This window comes from Hyposmocoma kahamanoa, unplaced genomic scaffold (genome assembly GCF_003589595.1).
Source record: "Hyposmocoma kahamanoa isolate Upper Pololo Valley unplaced genomic scaffold, ASM358959v1 63, whole genome shotgun sequence".
Taxonomy (NCBI): Eukaryota; Metazoa; Arthropoda; class Insecta; order Lepidoptera; family Cosmopterigidae; genus Hyposmocoma; species Hyposmocoma kahamanoa.
Window position 1 is genome coordinate 2015786 of NW_020653851.1, and position 11860 is coordinate 2027645.

General features: G+C 35.0%; 1 protein-coding gene across 1 annotated transcript; it reads right to left on the bottom strand.

Moving 5' to 3' along the window:
• Positions 1 to 89: 89 nt before the first annotated feature.
• On the bottom strand, positions 90 to 5756 carry LOC113230457 (17-beta-hydroxysteroid dehydrogenase 13-like). Its single transcript, XM_026464398.1, has 7 exons — positions 5700 to 5756; positions 4432 to 4588; positions 3408 to 3559; positions 2574 to 2751; positions 1684 to 1869; positions 1360 to 1542; positions 90 to 633 (listed from the first exon to the last, which is right to left on the bottom strand). Coding segments are annotated over exons 1-7 (939 nt in total). The 5' UTR covers positions 5702 to 5756; the 3' UTR covers positions 90 to 552.
• Positions 5757 to 11860: the final 6104 nt, after the last annotated feature.

Consider the following 11860-nt stretch of genomic DNA (forward strand, 5'->3'; position numbering starts at 1 on the left):
CTATTATTGGATGTAAATATAAACATTGGTCCGTTCATGTAAACGAAAATGAAAATTTTGCATTCTACTAACATAGTTATTTAAGTTCCTACTAACATTATATGGACATGTAGTCTGAAATAAATTCTTTCATTCTTTCATTCATTCATTATTATCATGAACGTAATTTACTATTTTGGCATTTTATTCTATATTATATATTAGTTTCTAGAGTAGTACTGTAAGAACGGCATATATTTTCTTTCTGATTCCTTGCGAATATCGCTCCTAATATGTATGGATGATGTTTGTTTGTTATGACTCTTTTATATTTGAACAATTATAATTTTCTATAAGTCAAATTTTAGAATTCCATTGCGGCAAGATCATAAATCATTTGAAAAATAATATTTTTGCTTAAAAAAGAAGCAAAAACAGCAAATAGTCAAATTTTATGAGGAGTCGTCGCATGAAATTTTCAACAAAAAATTACTTACGAAACTATAATTCACGTCCATTCGTTATAATAGGGACGATAAGGCGTTTCTATATTATTATTTTTATATAAAAAAGTTAGTACGGGTGAGGATCAAGACCCGAGTCGACGAAATCTTTCGCATGGAGACCAACGTCTCGCGGCAGGGCGTTGGCCATCTGCAAGAAAGAAAATTTCAGTATCATCTGTGGTGGTTACTATCTATAGCAGGCCACAGACTACATAAGCACTGCTTCGTAATAAATTACAGAAGTAATAAAAGCGCACGCTTATAGTGATAAATTCGCAAAATCTCAGCCAAATACCGCCCGGCCACTGTCACCTAATTCATGAGGCTGTCAATCTCGGACTAGTGTTCACTACCTAATTTCCGTGGCAATTTTTATTATTTAAGTGTTCGATTTTTTTTCGTGTAATATTATTTAATATTCGAGTACTGTATCGTGAATTAATATTCAATAATTAAATACACGAAAATATACTTGAATATTTAAATAATAAAAATTGCCACGAAAATTAGGTCTACTAACATTAGACCGCGATTGACCGGAGGGAGCTTTGGCAGCAGAATGTCGCCACTCATTTTGGTTATCAAATTGAAACGAATAAAAACCGATTTATTACGACGTTATATAAATATTTTACGCCTAAAAAAAATTTTTTTTGGTAATTACTACAAACGATGTAAAATAATTTAGACATTTCAGTTTAATTTTGAATTCTATTGTGAGCCAGCTCAAAAGAAACCAGAAGACTGGTTGTTAAGTCCTAGTTCTTTCATAAAATTCAGTTTCGCGGTAAAACAATAATCTATTCTCTACGCATCAGTGAACAGTAATAGCAGAAAATATGCCGAGACCTTAATTTCTATATATATAACTTACCATGATATTGTAATGCATCGACTTGGGAATAGTGTTAGAGAAGTAATTCCGTCTAATAGAATCGACAATCTGGTCAGCAGCCTCTTGGGGGCTCACAATCTTCATCAGATTCGTGAACTTCACTTTAGGGTTCTTGCACAAACCCGTGTCGACTATATAAGGAAAAATTGTGGTGAATTTGATCTGCAAAAAGGCACAGACAAATGTTTTGAAAACAAAAGTTTCTTTGATTGAATTGGTCTAAATTTGTTTTCGATTATACGACTTTTTCCATTCTTCCGGACGTCTTTCTAGCACACAATCAGAAATGAAGTTCTTACGCACCCCACTGTAATCTTTTGGATGCTCTCTAAGTTCCTCAGACAGGGACTCCATGAACCCTCGTACACCGTACTTGGTGGCGCAGTAAGGTACCAGGTTCCGCAGACCCAACAATCCTGCCATCGACGACATGGCTACAATATGACCGTGGTTACGTTCCATCATACTCGGCAAGAATGCTTGGCATGTCTGAAATGAAAAAGTTTCCGATGTAAATTTCTTTTTTAACGCTGTATGTAACTCATTTGTAGAATGTTTCATCACCCGTAGGTATACACATGAACAAGACTGGAGGAAATCCCTCAATAGGTTAAAGTCGTCAGTCGTTAATAATCTACCGAAGACCGGGGTCAAAGGTACCGTATCGCAATTTCCACCCTATTATTCTATTGCGCTATCCAACAACCCTTTAAAAAAATTTCAAGTGACCACTCCAATATACGGGACTCATCATATTTAGTTACACATCACATTCACATAGTGTTGGGTACGGTTCACTTGTAAGAAGAATGGTTCGTCCACCTCAAGTGGTGAAATCCACATTAAATTTTTGTCCTACAATATTGCTTTCAATGTTACTAAAGTATTAATTATTACATATTTGGATGCTATTTTCAGGCATAAAATATAATAGCTATGTATTGGTCATTCATGATTATTATTATGAGCCTATACTGTCCCACTGCTCGATGTTTATGACGTCCGTATAATATCTTCTAAAACTGCCTTAATTTAGTTCTGAAGGTCTAAGGGACGTATGCCACTTTCATACCAGGCGCTTTCATGACCAATTTAGGAAACGTTTATAAATTCGCCCAACCAACCCACACTTCTAGACCCGAAACAAAAGTACAGCGAAGTTGTCTGATAAATTTATTAATTGTTACACTTACCCAGTGATGTGCTATGATGTTAAGTTCAAATACGGCTCGTATTTCTGCTGCGTTGTGGGCTAGGAAGGGTTTACAGGGCATGATGCCCGCATTGTTAATTAGCATCGTCACTTCTCCCACTTCACGGCAGACCTTTTCTTTCAACTCCAGAACGGCTTCTCGGTTCGTTACGTCACATCTGGATAATTCGAAGCATATTTATTTTATTATACAGTCACATTACCAAGTTATTACAAGGAGAAACATTTGGTAGATAGTTAGGTTGGTACCATACGAATTACTAACATAAGATACAAAATTCATGATATTTGTAAAAGAAGATGATTCTAGTAATGAAACGCAAATTCGCCCGGTACTTATACAAGAGAATGTATGGTTACTATCCGCTGGTCTTTCCTTCCTTATTTGTCTACGGAATGGTCGGTCTTGACGTAAGACGTAAAGTTCGAACCGTACTCCATTAGGTATTTCTCCTGCGAGGAAGGTGGACAATCCCGAAACACCGGGCAACGTCGATCTGTTTGTGCCAAACAGGTACGTATGTACAGGCCGACGACGCTGACAACACGCCCACGAAACGTAGTCTCACATTGCTTAATTGTCTAGTCGCTAAGGTCCAGGATGCCGACATCTTTTGCGACAGCATTAGCAAAGTAATTTATAACGCAAACTTCGCGTATCAAATATGTACGTAATATAAGAAATTAGCATTAAGCGTTTTGGTTGTTACTGTAAGTTTACCTACATTGTGTCTTTATAAATAAATAAATAAATAAATAAATGCGCGAGTTAACATTGAACTTCTCTGCCTGTAGCCGTTTATTCGTTTCTTACTCGTATCTATAAGCCTTGCCAGATTCCTTCCGGATTAGGTCGACCGTCTCCTGATTTCCCTTTTTGTTGATATCAACGCAGATTACTTTGCCTCCCAGTCTGCCTAGACGCAGTGCCACCTCCCGTCCCATACCGTGGCCAGTGCCTGTGATCTGGAAAAGTAGCCGGTTATAGATACGTATATTTATTTGCCATTAGATTATCTTCTGTGTGCGTTACGCCTTTAGACGTGAAGGCGTAACCAACGAAAGAACGAACATGAACTAGAGATGCTTGAACACGTAACCGCCATCTGGTTTATACTTATTGTACAACAACATAATGAGTTTATGTTTGTGTGCGCCACAGGACGAAAGGGTGAGTTGAAGGGATGAAAGACAAAATTAATCCGTATTCGTAAAGCAAGCCTAGAGAAGCTTATTAAATACAAAAAAGAACTGGAGGGGGACATTGGAATATCTTTATGTTTGGGCATTTGATACGACTCAACAGTTTCGTAGAAACAAAAGAAGTTGAAAGAAAAGTGCAGTGAAAGTCCTAGAGGAAATTATTTCAAATCAAATAAAAGAAAAAGTTAATGTTGTGTCGTATGGGCAGCTCAAAGTTACGTTGTCAGTATAACATAACATTTAATAAGTAAATCATACCCAAAACAGTCCATAGCTGGGTACAATACAAAAAGTATTGATTTCTAAACTAGAAGGAAGATTGGGCACAACCCAAAAGGGTTTCTGGATAACAAATTGATGTGATAGCTACATCACACGTTCTGAACAATTGTAGGAAATCTACAAAAATCTACATCTTACATAAGAAGTCGGCCTGACTGCGATCAAGAAGATCATATACCTCTCAGGATGCTACAGGAGACTTTCGCCAGAATTACGTGCTATAGGACTTCTAATAAAAAAATTACTCAACTACGTCGCAGTAGCTTTTAAAGCAGCCTTTATTGCAAACAGTCCAGACTTTTTTAAATATCTGACAAATAAGTAAGTACTATTAATTTTTAAAAACCACTTACAAGTATAATCTCATTCTCAACGCTCTTCAGTTTCGGTGGGACGAAGAATTCAAAGATAGCTTTGATGAGACTGAACATCATCTTCAAATCCAGAACCATAACCTCCAAAGCCACTATCGCCCCGTCGTAGATCTTTCTCCCTAACGTTTGATCCGCCCTTTAGAATAAGTACATATCGGTAAGTATTATTTTTATTTTGTACATAATGAAATTACTTGTTTAAAAGACTACTAAATCATTGTTCTATATTATAGTAGCAGGTAGATACTTAAAAAATTAAGAAAGTTTATAAATAGAAAATTTCCTCGAGCTTTGAAATAAAATAAAATTTCCTTTGCTGTATGTAGTAGTAGTAGGTAAATAATTTTCGACCGTTGTATGGAGTGTCCGGGGTGTGCCATAGTGTCCACACAGTCTGCATCCCACACTAGCTGTCTCCCTAGCTTCCATGGACAGTAATAAAGTAAGTAGTAAATAGAATTTGAATTTTGTATCATATTTTTAATGAATATTTATTGCAAGCATAATATACGTCCACATCGAAGGGAATAATTCAGACAGGTACCTACTAAATACTCAAATTAGTACTATTAACGGAACACTAGTAAAATCCCAGAATAATGCAGTGTTTTTATAAATTTCGGGTCCGTTAATTTACTTCTTCATTTTAAATCTAATTTGACAATAAAAAATTGTCGCTTGTCATTTTTTTCATTCAATTTGGAGTGGTGGTGGAGGTAAGTTTTGCGTTCCTGTATAAATTTTTGTCCAGCTAAAGTATATGTATATTTATACAAGAGAAAAGAAAATGCTTTCCTAAAATCAGAGATATTTTAATTAGAAGGCTTATTTTCATATTAGTTTTCACTACCTAATTTCGATGGCTGTTGGCGACATTGGTATTTTATTATAAACTATGTAAGTTTAACTCTAGTTCTCTCTCTTTAATGTTCGGACCACTAATGGCGCAACTATGCGTTGGCTTAATAAATTAAATATAAACTAAAATATTGAGTATTTTCCCTTCCAAACCACACGAAAATCGAGAACTACACAGTGGCAATTTTTATTATTTAGGTATTCGAGCATATTATCGCAAAATGACTTCATGATAAATTTCTACAATATTGAAATAATAAAAATTGCCACCGAAATTAGGTAGGTAGTACAGAAAACTGAAAGTTACCAGCTAAATCACACATGAATAATGCAATTAATTATAGTAAATCTGATACTTGTAAATAAATTATTCAGCAGTTAACACTTACATCGTTCAAAAATTGCACAGCAACAATGAGTTCACAGCATATCACTACAATGGCTTTCGGAAAAATTATAAATTATCATGTCGTAATAGTTATTATTATCAACAACAAGGAAGGTTACAGATAATCAAGGATAAGACTGAAACAATATGAATTCGATCATATTTTTCATACTATTTAATTTTTCTATGTGTTTGTTGCAGAAAAATTCATAAGGTCCGTTACTTCGTTCTGTAGCTTAGTTGGTGTAGTGCCTTGCGCGGATTGCAAGATGGAGGAATTTTTACTTAGTATTCGATCTTTGTTAATGAATATAACAAAAAAGAGGGATAATTTCACTAAAAATAGTTGAATATCATGGTGAAACATTGTGAAATTCAATAAAAACTTGAAAATTACAATGTGAACATTGTTTAAGTATCAATAACAATCGATATTCATAAAAAACTGTGCGAGTTTTGTTCTTCACATACATTTTAAAACACTGAATGTTTATGTCTATCTGCTTGAGTAAAACATATAGGGTTCGTACTGATTCCCACGATATCAAGTCTACCCGTCAGTTATGACTTAACTTTGGGTCAGAAAATGCTCTAAAAACGGCTCCCTTAAGACGACCGACAACCACACAATAGACGAGCCTCTTCGTCTGTTGTAACGCAGACGGTGCATCGGTATGCATAGCAAAAAATGGACGAGGCCGGTCTGCGGCGATAGAGTGTCATTCTTCATTGGTATTATTATGGCAATTAATATAAAACAGGCGGAGTCTGTGTGTGGACGTCGACTGCGCGAGAAAATCTGTAAAATTCTTCACGGAAGCGACACAAACTACACTATTATAATATTATAATTTTTGTTTTGTCATTATTATAACGTAATTATATTACTTATAAGCAATTCGCGGTTCGCAAACGGCTTGCGCTAAGTATAGTTTTATAAATATACAAAAGCTATTAATTGTGAGTGCATTTCTAATGGCACATTTGCACTGGACGAATCACAGTTTACCAAAACCGTTTAAAGCAGTCACCACACCTAGAGGGCCTTCAAATTAGACGCTTATAGAAATGCTGCAGTGGCACCATTGTGTTGTTTACCTAGTAGTAAGCGCACCAACAAGTTGTTTACGTAGTGGTGAGCGACACGCATGACCGTTGAACTGATGCAGTGCCACTCAGAGCATTAAATTACAAAGATCGCCCGTTACCCTGAAATATATGTTGACAAGTCCCATGTACCGTAATTTCACCAGCACCCTTACACTACTAAACCGGAACGCAGTAATGCCCACAATATACTGCTTGGTGGCAGAAGTAGGTAAGGTGGCAGTACTTCCCTGAGCGAACTCTTTCACAAGGAGTTCTACTGCTAACTTACGTAACAGGCGTGCGCCACTTTTGCATTCATAATTTCCATCCGTTTTTATTGAAAACCAGCGTCACCACAGCTCAGCCTCGACTGAGGCTTTCACTGAATGAGATCGTTTTGCATACGCCATAGCCCCACAGATGTCAGTATGGTAAGTTATAGAGTAAAAGATGTTGTTTAAGTGTTTTTTTTACAACGTGGCGCTTTATAACGTGTAATTTTTATGTCTTTCATGTGATTAAAGATCTTTTGACGTAATGATCACACGTGGCTTTTTACACCATGGGTAGGGCTACTTATTATGATCAAAAGAAATAGTGTTGCCCAATGCAAGACCAAAATGAGACTAACCAAGACCAGCCTTGGTCTTGGTCTCTGGAGTCTTGCAAGTCGCAATTACCTATTGCTCCTTATTAGATATGCAAAAAATTTTTGTTCTATTTTAAATTAGTGACCTAACTGAAGACTACGACGCTACCGCGCCACTGCAGTGATTCTACAAGCGTCCAATTTGAAGGCGCCCACAGTCACATTGTCGATGTCAGATTTATCAAATTCTTACAATTTTTGACGCAGTTTGCGCACTTTGTATATCGTGATTAAGGACTTAATAAAGATTTAATAATCACTATCTCTAACACGGATTATTTGTTGTATCACACGGTCGTAACAATATTTCGATCAATTTTATTGATAAATGAATGGCGCATGGGTTAGGCATTATTATACTTATTATATAATTATTATCGTAATCCCAAATACCTACATAATTCGAGTCATATAATAACTCTGAGACTAGCGGGAAATCCTGCCCGCATTGCACGGTCTCACCCGGCTAGCGGGATGGTTCAGGCGAGTCGGCACTGCCCTCTCTAGCACGGGAATACTAGTGGAAACCAGGGTGGTGGTGGGCGTCGTAGTGGTGAATCTGCGGAATCCTATAGCGCCCACAACACCTGTTAACACCTTTTAGTGGGTATGCCCTCCACGTGGAGGGTTAGTCCCACAGAACCCTTGAGCGTTCCCTGGCTCAAGGCATCTATGTTACTAGTAAGACTATAAAACATACGTTATTAATAGGGAGTAGAATAAGAAAGCACAACAGCTTTGTAATATTTATTTTTTATTCATTTACACCATTTATAATGTTCTTACGTAACGTCTTTGTTGATATCACAATCGGAACTTATCGATACTTCGGGAAAGATAAAAGCGAATTTAATTGGTAATAGAAATAAGAAAAAAAAATAATAAAGCGTTTCTAAATTTGTGTTTTTCACTTTTCCTTTGTATCTCTAGGCTTTGATCTTTCTTCTCCAAAGTTTCGTTAAGTTTTATTCAACATACGAACGAACTAATAAAACCTTATCATATCACATTTTACAACACAACAAAGAATATACTGGGTTGTTTGTAATATACTAATAACCACGCAGAACTATATTACTTAATATCATAAACAACATGTTTTGTGTTGCATCAGACTTTACTTTCGTACAATATATATTTAAACAGATCGCCCTAAACGTGATAATTGTGCGCGCTAACAAAAAATAAATACTAGTCCGACGCAAAAAGCAGGAACAGGATAGGGATCGTCAGACGTGTGACGTTTGAATTTGCTACCGAATACACATGTGGTCTAACCCCGTTCTTCGTCCGACATCTGTCCGAAGCAATTACTGTCAAATAAATAATACTCGTTCAAAAATAGAAGACGCATGATGCGAATGAAGCTTCATACTTCACATTTCCTTATAATTTGGTCGGGTATTACTTATTTGAGAGTAATTGTTTCGGACGGATGTCGGACAGAGAAAGGAAGTAGACCACTGATATAAAAAATGTCAGATAGTACAACAAAACCTTAGTTTATTTTTGGTAAATTTATTATGTTTTTTATAATCATTAATACAAAGATCCGAACACTCAGAAAAAGTGCTTGAGTCGTATCTTTGTATTTGGTTTTTCAACTACTTTTTAGTCGTATATAAATATTTTTTTCTGAGTGTTCGATCTTTGCATTAACAATTATAACAAACCAGTGGATTAATTTCACATAAAAATAATTGAATGTCAATTAAATATAAATTTATTATGTTTTGTCAAAAGTCGTATATCGTAAAACTAAAATGGTTGTTTATGACGACGGATTGTTAGTATTTTATGAAGAACCCTCTTTAGATATTTAATTATGATAGCAATTGTTTAGCATTTCTAATGGCACATATGCACTGGATGAATCACAGTTTACCAAAACCGTATAAAGCAGTCACCACACTTAGGGCGTCTTCACATTATGGTTTTATAAGCGTCACTCAGACCGCTGATGTGAATTTATGGTGCAAGAATTTCATTAAAAAATCTTGTAATTCACCATCATTATTATCTAAAATCATTACCATTCTCTTACAGTGCTACATGTAATTCACTGAAGCTTTTGTGTACCTACAATTAACGTTGAGAATAGACTGCCACACATAGGCAAGACTTAAAAGCATAATAAAAGTGTTATACTAAGTTATAATATTTTCAATTTTCAATTTTCAAAATTCAATCACATAATCTTAGGCACTTTGACGAACTTAAAGAAGTACGATTTAATGGTTCCTTTATTAACGAATTTCTTAATTCTTAAGAGGGAGCGGAGGAAAAATTCCAAAAGATATATCCGCTTTAAAGTTAAAAATAAAATATTGTATGAGTAACTACACGATATATTCAAGCATAGACACTAATCAGAAACAAAAAACAATAAAGTTTCCTCGATAGATAAAAATCCCGAAATGACCTCTAATTTTCACATTTTTTCGATTCATCCTCGAAATTCTACAGGTTATTAGGACAAAAATTAGATAATTAATTATATTTATGCTTGATCGAGAACTGTCACTACGGATTTTTTTAAATCCCTTTAGTTTTAGAGTTATTCCGCTAAAACGAATTTGGTACTTTTAATGCGCAAAATTCAACATCTCCTGTCGCATGTCACGCGAACTTCAGGCTTATATTTGTTTCACAAATTTGGGCGGAGCCAACGTGAAAACTTTTTTGCTCCCTCTTAATAATATAATTTCTTAATATAACTATACATATAGTATAAACCAGGGTTCGAAGTAACAATTATTACTGATATATATATTGTAATAAATATACCTTGATAATTATAAAATTAATTAGGACAACAAAATGCTACCTGCAACTTACCCTGATATAAAATTTGTATCAGAGATATATCCAAACGTATCAATTTCAAAAAAAATCAACCAAACAAACCAAATTGTTTTCTTGCTGTTTATCACATCTAGTCAAAAATTAAAGATACAAAACTATGAATCAGCGTCGATAATTATCGGATACATCGATACTTCCCACGTAAGTTTTGTAAGTGAAACTACCATTTTTTTCATTTTTAACTAAAATTTATATCCTTCCTTATATATTTATAATTTATAAGATTCCATGTTTAAAAATGAGTGTCATACTTAATTTCGACAAACACTATTTCGACTTGACAGTACTTCGACTACACATTAATTCGACGGAACACTACTTCGACAAAACATATGTTCGACAGGTCACTAGTCCGATAGAACATTACTTCGACAACACAAACATTCGATAGGTTATTACACCGACAAAAAACTACTTCGAAAACACATGAATTCAACTGTAACAGTTCACTATTCCGACAGAACATGAAATCGACAAATAACTGCTTAACTAGTTATTAATTATTTCACAAATATATTTATGTATATGCGATATCCCGCTCAAGAATGAAGTGGTCTCTAAGTAGTCTCTCAGTACAGCAAATATGTATATTAAATATTTCATGTTCTGTCGGAGTAGTGACCTGCCGAACATGTGTTTTGTCGAAGAAGTGTTCCGTCGAATTAATGTGTAGTCGAAGTACTGTCAAGTCGAAATAATGTTTGTCGAAATTAAGTACGACACTCCTAAAAGTAAAGAAATCACTTAGTGTTTTCATTTGAATTGCATGTTTACATTCAAACATGGCACCTATAATATACACAAATAAGGATGCATTTAAGTTAAAAAGCAAACAATGGTATTTTGACTTACAACAACTTCCAACTTACGTGGGAAGTATCAATATATCGAATAAATATCTTGAATATTTCTCATCCCGTACCCATTTGATATGATTTATTAGAAAATAGTACTAAGAGCCATAAAAACATTCATGCATTGATCCCAACGGTATCACAAAGTTGTTACACCTATTCTACAATTTAATTACATTCAACATTTATACATCCTTTAGTCCAATTCACGTATGTGTTTTTAACTAAGATTACGTTCCTTATTTTTAAAAAGCCAATTCCAAGTGCCAGTCTTGTTCTTTAACTGCTTTAAATACCTCTAGAAGGTACCTATCTGAAGATGTTTACATATCGCTGGCTTTTTAGAATAGCGGATGTTAAAGAAATCAAATTCATCAGGAAGTTGGTTTAAAAGAAACTTGTTTTGTTTACAATATTCACAAGTTATTTTTTTTTAGAACATCTTGAAATATACCATCTCAAGAGACCACGACTTTGCACTTGATCGATTAGGAATAGCAATCTAGAGCAGTAGTCTAAGAGCAGTATTCTAGAACTCTACTCAATGCTCAATTCATGATTTGAGTATGGTTTAAAGCACTCGAAATCATACTCAAGTCCCTGCCATTAAGGGTCGTATTTCCAATGCTTGTGTTGCCAGTGCAATCCTGACTTGAGTATTGAGTAGAGTTCTAGAATACGACCCTAAGTGTCGTATTCTAGAAC

What these genes read in the sequence shown, in the direction of transcription:
- LOC113230457 (XM_026464398.1), bottom strand. An exon ending in TTGAGAATGAGATTATACTT is followed by an intron (nt 3,560 to 4,431) that starts GTAAGTGGTTTT and finishes CTACTTTTCCAG; the next exon opens with ATCACAGGCACTGGCCACGG. An exon ending in CGATGCATTACAATATCATG is followed by an intron (nt 634 to 1,359) that starts GTAAGTTATATA and finishes TCTTTCTTGCAG; the next exon opens with ATGGCCAACGCCCTGCCGCG.